The sequence below is a fragment of the Hypanus sabinus genome, chromosome 9, assembly GCF_030144855.1.
Source record: "Hypanus sabinus isolate sHypSab1 chromosome 9, sHypSab1.hap1, whole genome shotgun sequence".
Lineage (NCBI taxonomy): Eukaryota > Metazoa > Chordata > Chondrichthyes > Myliobatiformes > Dasyatidae > Hypanus > Hypanus sabinus.
In genome coordinates, this window is record NC_082714.1 from 168,322,193 (window position 1) to 168,344,732 (window position 22,540).

Consider the following 22,540-nt stretch of genomic DNA (forward strand, 5'->3'; position numbering starts at 1 on the left):
TTCATGTACATGGTGACCCAGAATCTTATTGAAGTATTGTAAAGCTGGGAACTGGACAGTTTCTGTGATTCCTGTGAGTGTAGAAAGTGACAAACTGCAGAGCTTTGTGTTGAGAGTTCACAACAGTAGTAGTCAGTGACAAAGCAAAGTCGTTTCCTTTCACAGTCAGATTGTGGCTGCCTCTGATGGAGAACCTCAGTGACTTATGTTACGTTAATGCATTATATTTTGAGCCTAATATGTGCTGTGAAACTGTTATTGAAGTTTGGACTTGACTGAAATTAATTGAGAGTATTTTTTATGCCCACTGCAATTTAAAAATGCAACCATCCTATTATAAATTGTAATATTGAATAACTTAAAACTCAAAAAATGTGTTTTGTTTTATTTTGTTTTTAAGGGAATTTTATGCAAGCTTTTTCTGCAAAGTTATTTTCTGCTTATGTAGTTTTCCTTTCAAAATTTCTTAAAGGTTACTCAATATTCATTTGTCAAAGTACGGGGAGTGTACACGGCTGAGTCAATTAATAGTGACAAAGGAAACCAAGGCTTTTGACTGAGCAAGGATTATGGTGGGCAGGACTTCCACAGAACCTGAGTGCTGGGGTAAAGAGACTGGACATGCACATAATGGAAGACACAATGGAAGTAAAGAGGAAGGATATGTGAGGAAGTTTCAAGGACTGGAGACCAACGGGGATAAAGATAAAGATGGAAATGTTTACAACACAGTTGTCGGGGTGTTTAGTAACAGCATTCATGATTTTCCAATATTGTGTGTGTGTGTGTATAGATATATATATATATATATATATATATATATATATATACAGGCACACACATTTTGGTTACGAGAAGAGTATAATAATGCTTATTGCTAGTTTATTTAATTTTCTACTAAGCAAGACTAGGATTACGTTGCTTGAAAAAACTTGCCCTCTTGTTTTCTTTTGAGATTTAATCATTGAAAATCTTCAAAAGATATCCTTTTGATTTATTGTATTGCATTGGACTTCAAGGTGCTATTAAACATTGAGATTCTCCAGAAGTTCATAGAGTGGAGAATTGACCTCTCACTCTCCTGAGGTCTAGCTTGTTTTGTTTTGTAAAATCATTAAGTATTTCATTGTGGGGTGAGCCTATTTGACCTAGCTTGTCTGTGCTGATCTTGAGAAGTCCTTAAAATCTGCCTCAAAGCAATGCCCTTTCAGTTGCAGCAACTGGTTAAAACCTTGCAGACCAGACTGAAATGAGATCCTGGAGATCCTGTGACCAGATCCCTGCTATTCCTTGGACTACATCCAGGGGACAAGTCCCGGCCAAGGATTCTTCACCCTGTTTATTCAAGCAGCATTTGTCCTTGGGCGGGAATTCTCCCCAGTGTGTTGGAGCGAATGATCACCTCTCCATGGTGAGAGTGGCAGACAAGATTCCCACAGTGTTTCATACCCACCTACCGACCTGAATGTCAGACCATAAAGATAGCCATGATAACATTGTACTGTGTCTGTATTGATGATGAGCCTGAGAGTACTGTTTAATCATTATCAGATTGTTCTGGATATAATTATTTCTAAACTTGCTTGATGGATGCAAAGGCAGATTGCAGAATGAGATGTTCCTGAGAGGGGTGAGCAGATAAGAACTCTATTCACACTGAGTAAATGTGGGAATAATCAACACGAAATGGAAATTAGAGACACAGAGATGTGAAATCTGAAGCTATCTGACTGGCCTTCAGAAATCCAGACCAGCCAATTAGCACAAAAGCATCATTGCTCTCATTGATTTGTGCTTCTCCATCCACAGTTCTGATCACTGTGCGTCTGTACCCGGCTGTTTCTTGAGCTGCCTGATTAACATACAAACGCAGCCATGCAGGATATGTCAGAATTTGGTGAGGCTGCACCTTTCCTAAGGAAAAGTGAAAAGGAATTAATGGTTCTTCAAACCATCGCCTTTGACGGTAAGCTGCCAACTGCATTTGTGTTACTTAAGGAATGTCTTCACTTCTTCACAGTGATGTGATATGTATAATGTGAGTCATCCTCTGGGCAGAGAATGTAGGAGAAGGATCCAGGTGTAATTCCTGGCAAAGTGAGCTGGTCTGGTGTTGGGTGAGTTTACACTTTCAGCACCATCACCATGTCTTACTGCTTGGAGGTAGCTGCAATTCCTCCCATGGCTAGTAGCCAGCAGTCTGGCCAAATATGAAAGGCCGTTCATATTTTGTCCAACTGCCAAAGCAGGGCTAAAATGCTCAAGGCCTTCACTTGTCAATGTAAAGAGAGTTTCTGCTCCATTCCTGTGCCTTTCCTCCGAGAATCATTAAAAATGTGCATACATCTATTGTCACTATGCCCAGTGGGAAAGAGTCTTCCAATGAATTCCACTGGCTTGTTCTCACCCCCACCATTGATTTCCCATTTAGTATTTGCCCAGTTCTCTTTTGAAAGTTCCTTCCTAAATTTGTTTCCACAGCTTCTTCAGGCAGTGCTTTCTAGATAGTAGCAACTCGGAAATAATTTGAGTTAATTTTCCTTGCACACTTACCAAGGTCTTGACATCCTTTCCAGAGTATGTTGCCCAGAAATGGTCACAGTAGTCTGATTGACACCAAACCTGTGAATTTCAAAGGTTCCAGCATTGTCCTTGCCTCTGACTGCTCAACCTCTGCCTCCTAAGCCAATGATTTTGTATGTTTTGAAACAGGTTATCAACCTGTCTGGTTAAGAATTTATTGTCACCCACAGTCAGGTCCCTCCAGTCCTTGACACACTTTAGGCAAAAATTTTAATGGTTTTCAGGACATAAGATACCATACAAATTCAACTTTTCATCTTTGGTCTTTAGGCAAGAAGCGGTGCTGGATTCCTGATGACAAGGAGGCTTATTTGGAAGCTGAGATTCTTGAAAGAAATGGTCCTAAAGTCACTGTGGAAACCAAGGGTGGCAAAGTAAGTGAAAAATTGCTTAGTAAACTGTACTCCTTGCAGAGGGCTCTTATATTTTGTAACTTCAAAACACAAGAATAACTGAAAGGAAAATAGAGCTGGGAATAATTCATGTACGTTTGTTTTTATTTTTAGCAAGATGCACGCATATTACCAGGCAGCATAACGACGTATGCTATCTACATACTTTTACATATAACCCAGAATGAATTATTGAAATCTTTAATTAAACAATATATTTATAATATTACTCAAATATTACTGAAATATTAAATATACAACAGGAGACAAGTGACAAACCATTTGGGGATTGTCCTACTATTCCTGACATATTCTATTGTCCGGGGATTATTCCACTCTCCCAGGTCTGATGTGGGGAGACAGGGGAAGATGGAGAGAAAAGTGTCAACAACATCTCACTGGGCTGGTATGCAAACGTGGCTCATTAGCGAGCTCCTTGTTGGTGAGAAGGCCACCTTTCACAAATATATGTCTAGGGTCGGCATGATATGGGGTTCAACTAAACGGGAACACTGTGTTGTTCTGATTAAATAAATCTCAATTTGAGTGAACACTGTGTAAATACTGCCCATGCACATTTGTCCGTCAGCAAGAAATAACAGATCGTACACTGCATTAAATTATAAAGAAAGCATATTTACAAATTTCGGCTTTATCAAACAGTTAGTAGGAAAGAGAAAAGAAAAAAGCTAAAAGGGCCCATTACAGTTAAATCAATCCAATGTGCACATAACGTTGGACTCATCCTGGAGTTGTCGTTACTCATGCGCTGGACCCACAGTCTGCACGAGAGCACACACCACATCCTGAACTGCTCGAAATCCATATCGAATCAACAGGCTGTCTCTCAGGAGTATCGGCCCTTCCTCTTTGGAGCCATTCATTTGCACAAAGCAGTTCGTGCAATGGGGACTTGCCTTCCAACAGCATTCCCGCCAAAAGCCCCACAAACCAGACTACTTTCCTTCAGAAAACCCTTTGCCACAGCCCTAGAACCTACTCTCACAACCCACAAACATGATTGTCTGACTCACATTCTTAAGTTGGACAACATGTGTCCTTATCTTAGAAGTCAAAACCCACTTTCCAGCATGGGACACTGATAATAAGAACTACCTCACAGCATAGTAGTAGAAATCTTAATCAGGTTATTACAAACAGATAGGGAAGAATCAGATATGGATCATGTGAAAGTGAAAGCAAGATGGAAATTCAATGAATATTACAGCACAGGAGGAAGCCATTCAATGCATCATGTGCATGCTGGCTCTCCACTAGAATATCTCACTAGTTCCATTCATCCTGCTGCTTTTCTGCTTAGCATTGCAAATATTCCTTCATGTTTTTATCCAATCCCCTCTGAAAGGTCACGTGGGAAGTGCCTCTCAACAGTGCATTCCAAATCCCTTGTACCCCGTGGGATGCTGGCAGCTTGCTCCTGCCTTCAATGAGAGAGAAATTTTTATTGGGTAACCAGCTTAATTTGCAGTATCTCTGACAAACACTTAACTTTGTATTTCTCTGGTTCTTCTTTCAGACATTGACCGTTAAAGAGGATGATATCCAGCAGATGAACCCACCAAAGTTTGACATGATTGAAGACATGGCCATGCTGACAAACTTGAATGAGGCATCTGTCTTGCAGAATCTGCGTCGACGCTACAGTAACTGGATGATCTATGTAAGGAAGCCCACATACTGAATGGCAGCAATTCAATAATTTGTACGATGAGTATCAATCTCATGGTCAGAATTCCTTGGCTGGCTCTCAGAGTCACGTAGAACTAAGCAGATGAAAAGCCCCTCAGTAATGACAGCCAAGGTCAAAGAGTCATCTCCGTCCTTGACCTTCCAGTGAGCAGGTGAACACAGGGTAAAGCTCCAAGGTAAAAGAGGAAAGTGACAAAGTATCTGAATAAAAGAAAACCTGACTTTTTTTAAACTTAATCCTGGAATGTGAGCACCCTTGGCTTGGCCAGCTATCACTGCCCATAAAAATTATGAGGTGAAATTAACCATCAAATGAATTGGAAAGGAATCATTAATCAAACTAAGTGAGTGAGGTGGGTGAGAGGACTACCTTCTTTGAGAAACGTGGACTAACCATATAAATATTAAGTTGTGGTTGAATCATTGATTAAGAAGGGAAGTAGGGATAAGACAGGCCAATGCACCTTACATGAATGGCAGGGAAATCACTGGAAAAATTCTAAGGGAGAAGATTTATTTACCCCTGGAAAGGCAGCGATTGATTAAAGAAAATCAGTGCATCAGTGGAGGGAAGCAATAGGGTGGCGGTTACATCTTACGGGAGGGACCAGGCTGTGGTCTAACTTTTGAGTTCTTCTTCAAGTAGGTGTTGAGGTTTGACTGCCTTTTTTTAAAGTTTCCTCACATGGATCAGTTCTCAGTAGCAGGAAATCAGGTTGAGAACACCTCTCTTTGCCTTATTGCTTCATTCCCAGTTATGGTCATTATGAGGGAGCCAATTCAGCTGTGAACGGCCCATGAATTTTTCAAGGTGCCAGTTCTCCCTGGTATCACTGATCAACATGGACTATTTGGTCAGGATTGGAATGTGGGTCCCTGAACTGAGAAATAAATCAGCTTACATGATGCCCACATCTTACAGATAACCTGGATTTGGATTGTTGTCTAATTCTACCTTTTCCTCTTGGCAGACCTACTCTGGGCTGTTCTGTGTAACTGTGAATCCATACAAATGGCTTCCAGTGTACAGTGCTCCTGTGGTTGCTGCCTACAAGGGCAAGAGACGCTCTGAGGCTCCACCTCACATCTACTCAATTGCAGACAATGCCTACAATGACATGGTCCGGAGTAAGTAGATCCAATCTACAAAATGTGTGGAGTTATGCCCCACTATACTATTAGGGGCATGGAATATTAATGGCCAAGTTACCCGAATGGGACTTAGCAGCTGGTCTTTGATCTAGCGATATAAGTTTGTACTACAATGACTATTGTGACAGTTAAATTAAGTATATTTGAACTCAATATCATCATTAGTATCACTAAGGGAACAAAGAGATGGCAATTCTGTTAAATCAACTTTTTGCATCAATCTTCACTGAGGAGGACACTGTAAGTATCCCAAGACAACAGAGTGGCTTATTTCAAATAATTGGGAGGACCCTAAAAAATTCTTAATCAATCTACATAAAGTATTGGAGAAACTCACAGGGATGTAGGTGACCTCTATCAATGGGGCCAATGACCTGTATCAAAGGATTTTAAATGAAGTGGTTGCAGAGATGGTGGACCTGTTTTATTGAAAATATTCAGAAAATGCTCTAAATACATGTATTAGAAAATTGGACAACAGCCAACGGATTCACTTGTTCAAAAATGTGGGGAGCTGTAGGCCAGTTATTTTAAAATCTATTGTCGGCAGGATGATAGAATCAATAATCAAAGAGGAACTAATTTATCATCTAGGAAAAGTGAATATAACCAAATCTAATCAACATGGTTTGTGAAAGGCAGATCAGTTTTAACACATTTTCTCTAATTCTTTGAAGATGTCACAGGGAGTGTTGATTGAGGAGAACCTGTAGTGTTGACTATTTAGATTTCCAAGACATCTGACAAGATGCCACATTTATGCTGGTGAATATATTAAGAGCCTTGGTATTTATGGACGTGTATTAGCAAGCATTAAAACCTTGCTATCATTTAGTGTAGAATAAATGGGTGGAAGGAGGGAGATAATACTGGAAGGGTATGACTAAGGTGGAGAGGGATCAGAAAAGACTCACAAGGATGTTTCCTGGGTTAGACGGCTTGAGTTATAAGAGTTTGCAAAGGGTGGGCCAGCTTGCCCTGGAAGAGGAGACTGGGAGGTGTCATGATAGAGATATATGAAATTCTGACAGGCATAGTCTGTGCACATGGCAATACTGTCTAAAACTAGAGGACCAAGTTTTAAGGTGAGAGAAAGAAGGTTTAATAAATGAAATCAAAAGATGGATTATTATTTAAATGGAGTGACTGTAAATGAGTGAAGTTCAGTGGTCTAGCTATTCTAGTGCATGAATCTCAAGTTAGCAGGCAGGTCCATCAAGTAATTAAAAAGGAAAATAAGGTATTGAGTATTATTGTAAAGAGTTTGAATATAAGAACAGAGAAGCTTTTATAGAGTACAAGGTATTGTTGAAGCCTTACCTGGAATACTGTTTAGTTTCGGTCCCCTTACCTTAAAAACCTTACACTGAGGCAATCCCTGTCAATACTGGGGAAGTTATTATTCTCTCACCTTACTACAATCTGCCTACATATCTGCTCTTCAACTTCCTACGACTCTGAGGTCTGTAGTATAAAAGCATCAAATGTCTATGTTCTATCCATATAGTAGACTAATTGGCCAAACCCCCTGGGATGCCCTCCTTGGGAACTGCTGCAATGTGCTCCCTGATCAACGGTGAAAGGGTGGCATGGTAATGTAGGCAGTTAGCATAATGCTTTACAGTGCCAGAAATCACGGGTCACTTCCTGCTGCAGTCTATAAAGAGCTTGTACATACTCCCCGTGACCATGTGGATTTCCTCTGGGTGCTCTGGTTTCCTCCCACATTCCAAAGATAAGGTAACACTTGTGGGCTGCTCCTAGCACATCCTGGGGCTCTGTTGGTTGGTGACACGAATGACACATTTCACTCTATGTTTTGACATTTTGATGTCATGTGACAAATAGAGCTAACTTTTAATCTTCAGACAACGCTTCCCCTTTTTAATCACCCTTTGTTCTGCCGACTTCCAGAACGTTGAGTTTATAGTCCTGCTTCTCCTTCAACCACATCTCTGTGCTCGCAACAATATTATAATTTCATGTGCTGATCCACACTCCTCAGCTCATCCATTTTAATTGTGAGGCTCTTTGCAATAAAGTGCATATAAACCAGGCAGCATTCCCTCCCCCCCCCCCCAAGGCTCCCCACTGTCTCTATCATTTTTACCTGGTTTGGCTTACATGTAACTCCACAATAATCAATCTGATTGATTTTTATTTGTCCTCCAAATGGCCAAGAAAGTCATTCATTTCCAAGTTAGTTAGGTATGGGTAATAAACACTGGCCTTTCCAGCGGTACCCACACGGACTGAAAGAGCCCGCAATGAATTGCACTTTATCCTGTATCAAGCGAAATGCATATTATGGACTGAGAGGGAGACTCAAAGTAGGAGAGTTAATAAATTCTGATTAATTTTTCAGATCGAGAGAACCAATCAATGTTGATTACGTGAGTCCTTAAATTTATTTGTTGATTCCACTGCTTATTGTATCAATTCAACAATAATCTGATCTAAGTATGAGCAATAACTCTTCATACTTTGTCAAATATTAACTTTAATTAAGGCTCACCCAGTCACTGATTGGTTTGTGGTCCCATAGTTTAACACCTGGGCTGCTAGGCTAAACCTCACTATGTAATACCGTTGCTGTTTCAGAATGCATGTCTACGCAATATTTAACATCTGCGTATAACGCATGTGTCACTATCAGTGGGTATTACACTCCCATGTTAATCCCATGCATCATTGATTGTGGATGTAACACTATGTGAATCAAAAAATAATATATTCTATTATAGAGTTTTAACACTGCATAAATTGCATTAAGACCACATTGTGTATTATTAGTTGCGACTGTATATATTGTATAATTGTACACTGTGTGTTCTTGGGCACATAGTCCCAACATATTAAATATTTACACACCATGAATTACTTGGTGTAATTATCCTGTATATATTTATATAATAAAGAATGTGTCACTGTGAATAATACTCTTGTATAATTTTACTATAAAAATTAGGCCATTTAGCCCATCAAGTCTGCTCCACCATTTCATCATGGCTGATCCATTTTCCTTCTCAGCCCCAGTCTTCTGCTACCTCTCCATATGTCTTCATGCCCTGATGTGGAAATTCTTACATCTGTGCAGACTATCTGGTTGTGCAACTTTATTTCCCATTATTATATTATATTTTGCAATATTTTGTTTTATAAAATTCTGTTCACATTCAGAATGTGAAAACTCCAACTTAAACCCAAACAAGAAAAAAATCTGCAGCTGGTGGAAATCCAAGCAACACACACAAAATGCTGGAGGAATTCAGCAGGCCAGGCAGTATCTAGGGAAAAGAGTACAGTCGATGTCTGGGCCGAGATCGGAGGACCGGAGGATCGCAGGACCGGAGAAAAAAGACCCAAACCTCTCATTATGTAATTACATGCCACTACTAGAGGAGGCAGTGCACCTAGTGTACTGCAACTCCCTAACCATATATCTATAAGGAACAAGAAAAAAATCACAAACATAAAACGCTGGAGGAACTCAGCAAGTCAGGCAGTTTCTACAGAAAGAATTTTACAGTTTCGGGTTGAGACCCTTCATCAGGATTGGAAAGGAAGGGGGGGGAAGCGAGAATAATTAGGTGTGGGATGGGAGAAGGAGTACATATTTCCAGCATCTGCAGAATCTCTTGTGTTTAAAAATACATTATGTATAAAAACTGATCAAATTTGAATTGAATTGGACATAGCTCTCTACCCTCGTTTCAAAGGAAAACTGCATTCAATATTGATTCTGGTACAAGTGTCTCAAAACACCAACCACTATATATTTCTAATAAGTTTGCCTTTCTTACTGCAAATTATCCACAGGCTTAATGTTAGTTATTGATGAGATGAAACCCAATATCCATTAATATATATATTCTGGGGTCAGAAAGACAGCCCAAGGTTGATATAAAGTGAGGGTCTCTTCTAAGCAGTCCGTACTAAGCTGCTTCCAATCATAACATCAGATCTACATGGTCTTTAAACAAATCTCCAACAAACCAGCTCAGATGTACTTGCCAAATGAAATTGGAGCCAGCCATATTAACGAGATTCTCCCAAGTCCAATATAGTGAAAAAGAACAGCAGTGATTCTCAAACACCACAGTACAGATTCCCTTTTTGAAAACATCCCTCAAGACAGAGAAAGAAGGACTGACACAAAACAACAGAGAATGAGACGGTCAGAAAAAACAGATACTGCCCAATCTTCAGTCAATTACTTACACACAAAATTATGAATATATACCATTACAACAGCATGTAAACTGTAAATACCCAACTTATCCCAGAGTGGTGAATCTGTGGAATTGTCTGCCTAATGAAGTACTGAAGGCTACCTCAGACCAGGCTAGATAAATTTTTGCATAGTAGGGGAATTAAGGGTTATGGGGAAGAGGCAGGTAGGTGGAGTTGAGTCCACAGCCAGATCAGCCGTGATCTTATTGAATGACGGAGCAGGCTCAATGGGCCAGATGGCCTACTCCTGCTCTTATTTCCTACGTTCTTATATTCTGTGCAATGACACAAATTTCTGAAAATGAAACTTCTTTCCAACTGGATCTTTTTTTTTGTATTTGACATTTTTATTGATTATATGAATATTTTAATGCACAATTTTGATTTTTTGGGGGTTTAACTTTTTCACTTTTTTCCTTTCTGGGTTATGGTGGTGCCCAGCGGGGAGTCTGGAGCTGGGAAAACTGTCAACACTAAACGTGTTATTCAGTACTTTGCTATTGTTGCTGCCTTGGGCGATGGAAGTGGAAAGAAGGGCGTAAGATCAATTCTTTCAAACCTTTTCACTTTTTCATGCTCCATTTTTGCCTTTTTCTTTAAAAGCAATTTTTGTCTCCAATTTGCTTTAATGTGCAGTAATTTATACTTTACAGTTAATATTTTTGCCCTAAAGTTTCTTTTTCTTCTTTTATGTCTTTAAAACAAAACTTTTTAAATAATAGCTTTTGTCATTTTTCAAAGTGGTTTTCAGTAAAAAATTGTTTAAAGTTTTAATCAATTTAATTATCTCTCTTGTGCCTCTTATTTATTTCTCTCTTTTTCTGTTTTCTTCAAGTCCCAACCAGCCACCAAGACTGGGGTAAGATTGCCTCGGCAGCTACAGTAGTCTTGTCATTTTTGTTATCTCTACAAAGCAGTGAACTAATTCTCCTTCAGCATTGGGCAGTCACATTTGATCTGCTCTGTTAATATTGCAAATGTTTTGTTTACATATTTGAGTTGGGAAGAGTGAGAGAAGAAAGGGTTTCCAGCCCACTATTCTTGCTATGTCTGTCTGTCATATCCTTTTCCCTATTATCAATTCCCACTTAATTGAACTGAGATTTTATTCAACTCTGCACACTCAATAATCCCAGAAATCTCTGAAATGAAGTCTAGTCGTATTAATAAACTGAAGACATTTTGCTAACCAAAGGTCAAACACCTTCCCCAATTACCACTCAGAAATATCTTCAATATGAACACAATTTGTAATATATTAGAAGAATTAGAGGAACAGACACCTTTGGCTCACCACACTCATGCCAGCCATGATACCCATCTAGGCCAATCCCATCTGCCTGCATTGGGCCTTTTCTAACCAGATACCTTTTACATGTTCACATTTTGTGTGCCTTCACTACATCCTAAGGAAGCTTGTTTCATGTAACTAACACTCAATGTGAAAACTTACCTCAAATATCATCTTTATTTTTTTCTTCTCACCTTAAGCCTATGCCCTCCAGTTTTATTCATCCTTATCCAGGTTTCTACCTATCTAGTCCCCTCAGTTCCACTGAAAATAAATCCAATCTATTCAATCGATCCTCATGACTACAAATCCGCCCCCCCCCCCCCTCAGCCCAGCACATCCCAGGCAATGTCCTGCTGAATTCTTCTGCGTTCTCTGCTCCTACCTCATTCCTTCATGAAGCAGTCCCGTTGAAAATGACTTGTCATGATGGAACTCTAACTGGAGCTGAGGGAAGCACTGCATAATGCACCGTGAGGGCCAGACACCACCACCCCTTACACCCTCAGTCAAGGGAGGAGACTTCCCAAGAAAAAGAGGCAGACTTCAGCACCTGCCTAGACCCACTAGTGTTTTAAACATTACTCATTCACTCAACCAATTCTTGTTAAAGATTATTTTGTTTTTGCACAGACCCTGATTCCTAAACTTAAGCGTTTAACCTACCTCATAGAGGGTTTCCCACGCGTTTGGGTTGTTCTCGGTGGAGTGAAGGAGGATGAAGGGTGATCTTGTGGAGGTTTATGAAGTCATGAAGGGTCTAGGTAGTCAGAGCGTGGCTTTCTTCGGGATGGTTGAGGTAGTTAAGTGGCCACTTTGCAGACGCGGGTAACCATCGCTGGTGGCGGAGGGAAAGCAGCTCAGGGTCCATCCTTCCCTCCCTCATCTCCATGGTTGCTTGGAACCCGAGCACAACCTCCTTCCGAATGAAGCTGGTAGAACGATGAATCAGTTCTACCCTCTGGTTACGAGTTTCTGTCAGGAAACGGGAGATTGAAGTGTTTGGGAGGAAGGGGACAGTTGGCGGGAGGGGGAAGGGAGGCTGAGGATGCATGGTTTCCAGCGGCTACACGCCAGCCATTGGGCCTGACACCGGCCTCCTTCACACCCTAGGGGACTCTAGAAGACCAGATCATTGAAGCAAACCCTGCCATGGAAGCGTTCGGTAATGCCAAGACGCTGAGGAACGACAACTCCTCCCGTTTTGTGAGTATATTTGGTCGGGCAAGAGTCGCCCACCCTCACTTGTAATACAACAAATAGATCAAGCCATAAATAATAATTCAATGATGAATCTTTTTGTTGTACAGGGGAAATTTATCCGGATCCACTTTGGTCCCACAGGAAAGCTCGCTTCAGCTGATATCGATATCTGTAAGTGCTGAGGACACTTTGCCGCCAAGTTCAGACAGGGACTGAGTACTGTGGCCAGTTACTACAGCAAAATGTTCCCTAGCAAATGTTACCCACGCTGAGCACCCAAATATCTGCATGAACCCTGTTACTTAAAAAAGACGCAAAGAAGTAAGACATAGAGGCAAAACATTCAGTAAATGGGGCAATTACCTGGGTTAGGGCTAAGATACATTGGGTTGGGCAATGGAGAGAGCTTACTTGATCAATTGGGCTGTATCTGGATCTGAATTGGGGAAAAGTATTCTCTTCATGATGCAAACACGAGGAAATCTGCAGATGCTGGAAATTCAAACAACAACACACACAAAATGCTGGTGGAACACAGCAGGCCAGGCAGCATCTATAGGGAGAAGTCCTGACAAAGGGTCTCAGCCCGAAACATCGACAGCGCTTCTCCCTATAGATGCTGCCTGGCCTGCTGTGTTCCACCAGCATTTTGTGTGTGTTGTTGTTCTCTTCATGATGCCCCGGTCTGCTCATCCCTTCCTGCCCACAGCTTCTTGTTCTTGACATTTTCTCTACAACTGTAGGCCATGTAGCACTGTCTCTTCACCTCCTCTCTCATTATCTAAACAGTCCTTCATTTACCTCTGTTTACCTATACCCCTTTTCAATCTGGTCTTCTGCAATTGGTAATCACAATGTGATATTCATCTACACTGGCAAAAGTAAGCATAGACTAGGCAACCACTTTGCAGAGTATCAGGGAAGCCACACCCCTGGTAGTCTCTTCCCACCTGTCCACATAGGTTTCTTTTCTTTTTGTGTATTTTTCCCATCCGTTCCCCTTCCCTACCCAGTTTCATCTGGCTCCACCTTTCACCTGCCACCCTCTGTTCCATCTGTCCCTCATATCTCTATATAATGACAATCTTTCCTCTTTCTTGGCAATGAAAGGTGTTGACCCCAAATATCAACACACACCTTTTGCCTTCACAGATACTGCTTGATCCACTGAGTTCTTCCAGCAATCTGTTTTCTGCTACTTGTTGAACCTGCTTGCTAACTTTTATAGGCTGGAACAACCAGATCCCTCAGGAATTTATGGATTTGCAGTTTCTCAAAGATTCAAAGTACATTTATTATCAAAATATGTACACAGTAAATCGTACAACCCTGAGATTCATCTTCCTGCAGGTAGCTACAAAACAAAGAACTATCATGCAGTTTGTTCAAAGAAAGCATCAAACACCCAACGTGTGAAAAGAAGAACAAACAGCAATGAAAGGTTTTATCTCACACTTTCCCATATTAAATTGTGTGTCTAGGTTTCCATTCAATCTGTTGATGTCCCATTGTAGAATCTTAATATCCTTATCACATCATACCCTTCAACCTATTTTCATCTCATCAGCAAACTTGAAAACCTATCCTCCAGTTCATTAACGTAAATAGTAAAATAATTAAGAGCCAAGAGCTGACCCTTGGAGACTAGCTTCATCCCTTTGGCCTGGAAAGGACCTATCTATTCCAACTCTATATATGAGAATTAGAACCATCCTCTGCAAATTATCCTCCTTATGGAAGGGTCTGACAGAATAGATACTGACAAGTTATTTCAAATTGTGAAGAAGAACAGAGCAAGGAGGATAAAACATAATTTCCAACAATTATGAAGGACTTGAAGAGCTGTATTGTAACTCGTGGTTATTTAGTGAAGCCTTGTCTCCTACTTCCAGACAGGGCCCAGTGTCAGAAGTAACTTTAGGTCCTATGAACGCAAAGTACACTGCAGATGCTGTGGTCAGATAACACGTACAAATAAGCTAGATGAACTCAGTAGGTCGGGCAGCATCCGTTGAAAGGAGCAGTCAATGTTTCGGGCGGAGACCCTTCATCAGGACTGAAGAAGGAGGGGGCAGGGGGGAGGGTGGAATGTGCCAGGTGAAAAACCAATCAGAGGAAAGATCAAGGGATGGGGGAGGGGAAGCAGGGAGGGGATAGGCAGGAAAGGTGAAGAAGGAATCTAAGGGGATTCATAGGTCCTATGATATTGTTTCTTCATAGTCAGTTTAGTTGTGCTGCACCATTCTGTTTGGTAACGAGGGAAACATTTGTGGAACTGTCATAATATCTAACCTTTGACTTTTAGATCTTCTTGAAAAATCAAGAGTGATATTCCAGCAGCCTGGTGAAAGGAGCTACCACATTTATTACCAGATATTCTCCGCCATAAAACCAGAGCTTTTCGGTGAGTGTAAACTTCACTCCCAAATGGTAAAATGCTCTCCGGTCTAATAACTTGACAACGTAACCAACCTCTATGAGTTTAAAGCATTCTTGAGGTATATATGCTGATGAGGATAGTAGAAGTAGTCCAACCAAACACAGCTGCTTATGGTATCACAGAATAATGCCAACCAATTTTATTGTCCTATTCAAGATCCAGTGGACCCTGTCTGCATGAACATCAAAGGCTGGGTAAAATATCATTGTTCAGCATCATGTTAGGAAATGGCCACTTGGTGAAGATGTTTGCCCTATTACTGAACTTCAAGCAGCCACACTGCAAAATCTGTGGGCCTGATTTGGCTGAAATGGAGGACAGAGCCAAATCCTTTCAGAATTAGAATCAGGGTGATTATCAGTGATTTATATGATATGAAATGTGTTTTTTCTGCAACTGTACTGTGCAAAAGGCATAAAATTTACTATAAATTACAGAAATAAATAAGTAGCGCAGAAATAACTGATGAATAATGAGTTATTGTTCATGAGTTCATAGGTTGTTAAGAAATATGATGGTGGTGGGGAAGAAACTTTTCCTAAATTGTTGAGTGTGGGTCTCAGGCCTCTGTACCCCCTCAATGATAGTAATGAGAAGAGGGCATGTCCCAGGTGGGTGAGGGTCCTTGATGATGAATCTCACCTTCTTGAGGGACAGTTTCTTGAAGATGTCCTCAGTAATGGGGAGGATTGTGCCTGTGATGGAGCTAGCTGAGCAACCTTATGCAAATGTTTCCAACCCTCTACATTGGAGCCTCCCCACCAGGCTGTGATGCAACCAATCAGAATCTTCTTCTCCATATATCTGTAGAAATATGTAAGTTATTTAAACTTACAATTAAACATTTAAGTTTTTACATGTTCTTGTCTAGGAGTGCACTGAGGACATTTGAAAAAAGACAGCAGCACATCAGAACAATGGAATCAACAGTATGGCTTAAACCAGTGGTTCCCAACCTTTTCTATGCCCCACACCCCTAGGAAATGTTTGATTAATGTTCGCGCCCCCTACAAAAGTAATATCACATTTGAAGATAAAGAAGTCTAATTTCTAATTATTGAACCACATACAATACTGCGGATGAACAAATTGAACTTAAAAAAATAAGCTTTTAACTCAGTGCATAAAATACAAATATAAATTGAGCAATTAGATTTTAATTTATTCAGAAAAAATTGTAAACAGTAAATTGATGAGATTCATCAACTCTGAGGTGTAACTCCCAGGTAACACTGATGAGAATCCTCAATGCTGACTCGGGCAGTGGGAGACTGGAGTGAGTTTATGTCTCTCGACTCGGGCAGCGGGAGACTGGAGTGTGCTTGGGGCAAACATTACTACCACTTCTCAAGGCACACTGGCAGCTGGCTGAGTGATGACTCGTGACTTGTCACTCAAGCACACAAGCCACTCTTTGTCGCACCCCCTAAAATTCCATCTTGCACCCCCGGTTGGGAACCCCTGGCCTAAACCAATTGTCTGAAGGCATTGGGAAATGAGCAGTGGAAAGGCTGGGGAGGAGAGGAAACTAGAATCATTTGAATCCAGACAGGAAATTAAAGAGGAAAGAAGAAAAATAAGGATAGAGGGAAACACGATCAGATATCTTAAAAAGTCTCCTGATGCAAGTAGCCTGTTGAAGGACTGGGGTTTCCCACTGAGCTGGAGAGACATTGAAGTCAGTTAATTTGCTATGGTGATCCTTGTGATAGTAATTCTTAGAATTGTTTCTACAGGGTTTAATTGACAATTAATGTTTTGGAAAACTGTGATGGGTAAAAGCAGCACAATTTATCATGAAGGATGTTGTGATTATTCACTGATACCCCTTCCTTGCTGAATGATGTTGGTCAATTTGCCCATTGCTGATAGCAGACCTCATTCAGATACTTAGTGAACTCTGGCAGCAAAATGAAGGAAATTGAAGAACATTTAATTTTTAGAAGAGGGAGGATTTCCTCATCCACATTATTTCTTGGTGACGAAAAGAAACATCGATCTCCAGTATTACAGTGCTTGCAATTTCGATCTAGCTCTGCTGCAACTGTACACCGAGAATATTATACAGCTAGTAACTAGTGTAACTAAAAAAATCAGCAGAAGCTGGAACAGAAAATGCAGGAAAGTAACGCTGTGTCTGTGGAAAGAGAAATAAGTTAGCTTTGCCAAACATTAGATTTGTTTCTTGTTCCACAGGTATTAATGACATGCTGATTGTCTCTTCATATTCTGCTTCTATTTCAGTATTGTCAATTTATTTGCTTCTCCATAGGCTTTGTCTAAGTAGACTCGTCCTTAGGTGGCTCCTCTTGCTCAGAAGAGTTTGTACCAAGTGTCCTTGTAAAGGCCCATCCTAATCATAAAAACAGATCACTCCAGGCATTTTGGTATATTTCTGTTTTCAAAGAAAATTGTAAGAAAAAAATACATGGCAAATCAGATTGGTCCAAAGGAGGATGATGCACCCATCAGAGCCTTGAGATGAACACACCTGGATTCATCTTAAAAACTCTATACATTCAGAATCAAAATAACGCAGGTGGGAGATCAGCACGATCCTACAACTCTAGCACAGTATAGATAATGCACCCCTCTTCCCTTTCCTTGGGATTGCTGCCTTGTTCATGATCAGGAAACTACCAAAGAGGCAATTTCTCATTCTTTACCTCATACTGCCAACAGGAAACTGTGGAAAGGAGGGGCTGCCATTTGTAATGTATCTTGAATAATATCACCTCAGGTTTGCCAACATTCCTTATCCATTATTGTTTGGGCAAATGTCCCTTTCTGTAGGAAGCTCATTTCACTGCAGTTTTCCAATAAATTGTACACTTGACTTGACTTTATTCCCTGGAGTGTAGGAGAATGAGGGGAGATTTGACAGAGGTATACAAAATTATGAGGGGTATAGATAGGGTAAATGTAAGCAGGTTTTCCCACTAAGGTTGTGCGAGACTAAAAATAGAGGTTATGGGCTAAGGGTGAAAGGTGAAATGTTCAAAGGGAAGATGAGGGAGAATTTCTTCACTCAGAGGGTGGCATGAGTGTGGAATGAGCTGCCGGGGAGGTGGTGGATTTGGGTTCGATTTTCAACTTTTGAGGGAAATTTGGATAGGTACATGGATGAGAAGGATATGGAGATCTATGGTTTGGGTGCAGGTTGATGGGATTAGGCAAATAAGTAGTATGTGCTGCTGTGTTCTATGACTACTTAATCCTGAAAGGATTGGGTTGGGAAAATGCCCTCTTCTCAGTTTTAGAATGTCCCCTGTGACACTGATGATGTTTCTCTTTTCCAGATATGTTACTGGTAAGCAACAATCCCTTTGATTACCACTTCTGCTCTCAAGGAGTTGTTTTAGTGGATAACCTGGATGATGGGGAAGAGCTCATGGCAACAGATGTAAGTGTTTCAAGATATTAATTGGTCGTGAGGGGAAAGGGAAAACAGCAGTGGTGTTTGATATATGTTGCTGTGTAAAATAAGGCTAGCTGGAAGATGATAGGTGAAGCCAAGTGGGTGGAAAAAGTAAAGGGCTAAATAAGAAGGAATCTGATAGGAGAGGAGACTAGAGTATAGGGGAAAGGGAAGGAGGAGGCAACCCAGGGGAAAGTGATAGGCAGACAGCAAAAATTTCAGTGAGGGAGAAGTGAGAGAAAGTTTCACTGAACTCCCATCGAAGAGAAGGTTTAAACTTCTTCAGGTTAGGCGTTCCACATAGAGACTTTGCAGTGGAGCAACCCTCTTTCCCCTCAGTGATCTCTGCTGTCTTTCTATAGCTTACCCCTCCGTCTGCTCCTCCTGCTCTTTCTCCTATGGTCCACCCTCCTTTCCTACCAGATTCCTCATTATACAACCCTTTAACTTTCCCACCCACTTGGCTTCACCTATCACCTTATAGTTAGCCTCCTTCCCCTCTCCTCACCTTTTTTATTCTGGTGTGTTCCCCCTTCCATTTCACTCCTGAAGAAGGGTCTTGGCCTGAAACATCAACTGTTTTTTTGATTTCCATAGATACTGCTTGACCTGCTGAGTTCCTCCAGCATTGTGTGTGTGTGTGTATGTGTGTGTTTTCTTAGGATGTAACTAGTGGGGTGTTAAAGAATCAATCAGTTCTTCACCCTCAATTATTTATTGTCTTAGAGTGTCTGACACAACAGTAGGTGGGAGGGCATGATGAAGTGATAACATTTGGACTTTGCAACGGGCAATGGATAGGTTGAATGAGTAGAGGAAAACCTTGGCCAGTGGAGTTTGATGTAGGAATATGTGAGCTCATCCACTTTGTCAGAAGAGATCAAAAACAGGTTGTTTAAGTGGAGAGGTAATGTGAATGAGTGGAATGCAGAGGAACCTACATGAAACACTAAATGTTACCATGCAGGTGCAGCACATTACTAGGGCAGCTAACGGCTTATTGGCCTTTATGAGAACATAGAAAACTACAACACAGTACAGGCCCTTTGGTCCACAATATTGTGCCGACCTTATAACCTATTCTAGTACCGTATCATGAAAATTACAGGTGTCGGGGGTTATGAAATCTGTGAAGTTACCGTTAATGGGGAGAAGGTTCTTGGGGAAACTGAAAGGTCTGAAGGTAGATCAGTCACTTGAACCAGGGTTCTGAAAGAGATGGCTGAAGAGATTGTAGAGGCATTAGTAATGATCTTTCAAGAATCACTAGATTCTGGAATGGTTTCAGAAGACTGCAAAACTGCAATTGTCACTCCTTCAAAAAGAGAGAGAGGCAGAAGAAAGGAAACTATAGGCCAGTTAGTCAAACCTCAGTGATTGGGAAGATATTGGGAAGGATGTAGTTTCAAGGTATTTGGAGGCACATGATAAAATAGGCTGTAGTCAGCATGGGTTCCTCAAGGGAAATTCTTGTCTGACAAATCTATTGAAATTCTTTGAAGATATAACAAGCAGGATAGACAAAGGAGAATTGGTTGATGTTGTGCACTGAGATTTTTAGAAGGCCTTTGACAACATGCCACACATGAGGCTGCTTAACAAGTTACAAGCCCATGGTACTACAGGAAAGATTCTAGCATGGATAAAGCAATGGCAGATTGGCAGGAGGCAAAGAGTGGGAATAAAGGAAACCCTTACTGCTTTGCTGCCAGTGACTAGTGGTGTTCCACAGGGGTCAGTGTTGGGACTGATCCTTTTTACATTATATATCAATGATTTGGATGATGGAGTTGATGGCTTTGTTGCAAATTTTGCAGACAATAGGAAGATAGGTGGAGAGGCTACAGAAGGACTGAGATAGATTAAGAAAATGGGCAAAGAAGTGGCAGATGGAATATAGTGTCAGGAAGTGTATGGTCATGCACTTTGGTAGAAGAAATGAAAGGGTTGACTATTTTCTAAATGGAGAGAAAATACAAAAACTGAGGTGCGAAAAGACTTGAGAGTCCTTGTGCAGGATTCCCTAAAGGTTAATTTGCAGGTTGAGTCTGTAGTGAGGAAGGCAAATACAATGTTAGCATTCATTGCAAGAGGACTAGAATATAAAAGCAAGGATGTAAAGTTGAAACTTTATAAAGCACTGGTGAGGCCTCACTTAGAGTATAGAAAGCAATTTTGGCGCCTTATCTTAGAAACTGTACTGAAACTGGAGAGAGTTCAAAGAAAATTCACGAAAATTATTCTAGGATTGAACGGCTTGAAATATGAAGGGTATTTGGTGACTCTAGGCCTGTATTCACTGGAATTCAGAAGAATGAGGGGTGACCTAATTAAAGCTTATCAAATGGTGAAAGGCCTTGAGAGAGTGGATGTGGAGAGGATGTTTCCTCTGGTGAGAGAGTGCAAGACCGGTGAACACGGCCTCAGAATAGAGGATGTCCTTTTAGAACGGAGATGAGGGGGAGTTTCTTTAGCCAGAGAGTATGAATCTGTGGAATTCATTGCCCTGGGCAGCTGTAGAGGCCAAGTCTGTACGTATATTTAATGCAGAAATTTTCAATGGTCAGGGCATGAAGCAATACGAGTGTGGGGGAAGGCAGGAGATTGGGGCTGAGAGAAAAATGGATCAGCTATGACAAAATGGCGGAGCAAACTCCTTGGGCCAAAAGGCTTAATTCTGCTTCATATCTTATGGTTTTTATCATCTTAATCTAAGATCAATCTAACCCTTCCCACCTACTTAACCCTCTATTTTTCTATTATCCATGTGCCTGTCTATGAGTTTCTTAAGAGCTCCCAATGTATCTGCCTCTACCACCACCCCTTGCAGCATGTTCAATGCAGCCACCACTCTCTGTGTAAAATAAAACTACCTCTGACATCCCCCCCCAATACTTTTGTCCAATCACCTTAAAAGTAAGCCCTCGGGTATTATATTTGTCATGGTCCGGTCCGTGAAGTCCGCATTCCAGTTCATGGTCTGGTCCATCGTTCCTTATTCCAGGTTTTCTGGTTTTCCCTTGTTCTGTTGGGTGCTCTAATTGAGGCACCTGATTCTCATTTTGGGCTGGACACTTCCCTTCCTTTCATCTTCCTCTTGAAGCCTTGCTTGCAATCTTGCCTGTATCGCTGTCAAGTTCTACCGCCGGAGCAAGACCGGAGCCTTGCTGTGTCTGGATAAGGAACTGTCTATCATTGCTTGGAACTGTCTCTGTGTCCACGCCTTTGCTAGGTAGGTCCGGCTGTTTGCTGCTATCTTGTGTTGGAAGCCATTTCTGTGTCCACACCTTTGCTAGGTAGGTCTAGCCATTTGCCGCTACCTTGTGTTGGGAACCGTCTCTCTGTGTTCTGTGTATGAGTCCCAGCCCTATATCCTGCTCCCTAGGAGAGGTCCTGACCCTGTGTAGAACCCCGGCCCCAAGTTCTGTTCCTAAGGAGGGGTCCCGGCTCTGTGTTCTATGTCCCTGTGTTCCTGTCTCTCTAAAGACTTAGGCTCTGTATTCCTGTTCTCTCAAGAACTAGGCTCTGTGTTCCTGTCTCTCTCAAGACCTAGGCTCTATGTTCCTGTCTCTCTCAAGAACTAGGCTCTATGTTCCTGTCTCTCTCAAGACCTAGGCTCTGTGTTTCTGTCTCTCTCAAGACCTAGGCTCTGTGTTCCTGTCTCTCTCAAGACTTAGGCTCTGTGTTCCTGTCTCTCTCAAGACCTGGGCTCTGTGTCCCTGTCTCTCTCAAGACCTAGGCTCTGTGTTCCTGTTCTCTCTCAAGACCTAGGCTCTGTGTTCCTGTCTCTCTCAAGACCTGGGCTCTGTGTCCCTGTCTCTCTCAAGACCTAGGCTCTGTGTTCCTGTCTCTCTCAAGACCTAGGCTCTGTGTTCCTGTCTCTCTCAAGACCTGGGCTCTGTGTTCCTGTCTCTCTCAAGACTTAGGCTCTGTGTTTCTGTCTCTCTCAAGACCTAGGCTCTGTGTTCCTGTCTCTCTCAAGACTTAGGCTCTGTGTTCCTGTCTCTCTCAAGACCTGGGCTCTGTGTCCCTGTCTCTCTCAAGACCTAGGCTCTGTGTTCCTGTTCTCTCTCAAGACCTAGGCTCTGTGTTCCTGTCTCTCTCAAGACCTGGGCTCT

The 22,540-nt window shown here is 41.4% G+C and overlaps 1 protein-coding gene across 1 annotated transcript in view; it reads left to right on the forward strand.

Moving 5' to 3' along the window:
* The first annotated feature begins 1,828 nt into the window (after positions 1-1,828).
* Positions 1,829-22,540, forward strand: part of LOC132400034 (myosin-7-like) — a 111,549-nt gene continuing 90,837 nt past the window's right edge. The window contains exons 1-11 of the mRNA XM_059981110.1: positions 1,829-1,966; positions 2,854-2,957; positions 4,513-4,656; positions 5,657-5,813; positions 8,203-8,230; positions 10,512-10,608; positions 10,906-10,929; positions 12,475-12,567; positions 12,672-12,735; positions 14,870-14,968; positions 18,304-18,407. Coding sequence (XP_059837093.1) covers positions 1,876-1,966; positions 2,854-2,957; positions 4,513-4,656; positions 5,657-5,813; positions 8,203-8,230; positions 10,512-10,608; positions 10,906-10,929; positions 12,475-12,567; positions 12,672-12,735; positions 14,870-14,968; positions 18,304-18,407 — 1,005 coding nt within the window. The 5' untranslated portion in view covers positions 1,829-1,875. The remainder of the gene's footprint in view (positions 1,967-2,853; positions 2,958-4,512; positions 4,657-5,656; positions 5,814-8,202; positions 8,231-10,511; positions 10,609-10,905; positions 10,930-12,474; positions 12,568-12,671; positions 12,736-14,869; positions 14,969-18,303; positions 18,408-22,540) is intronic.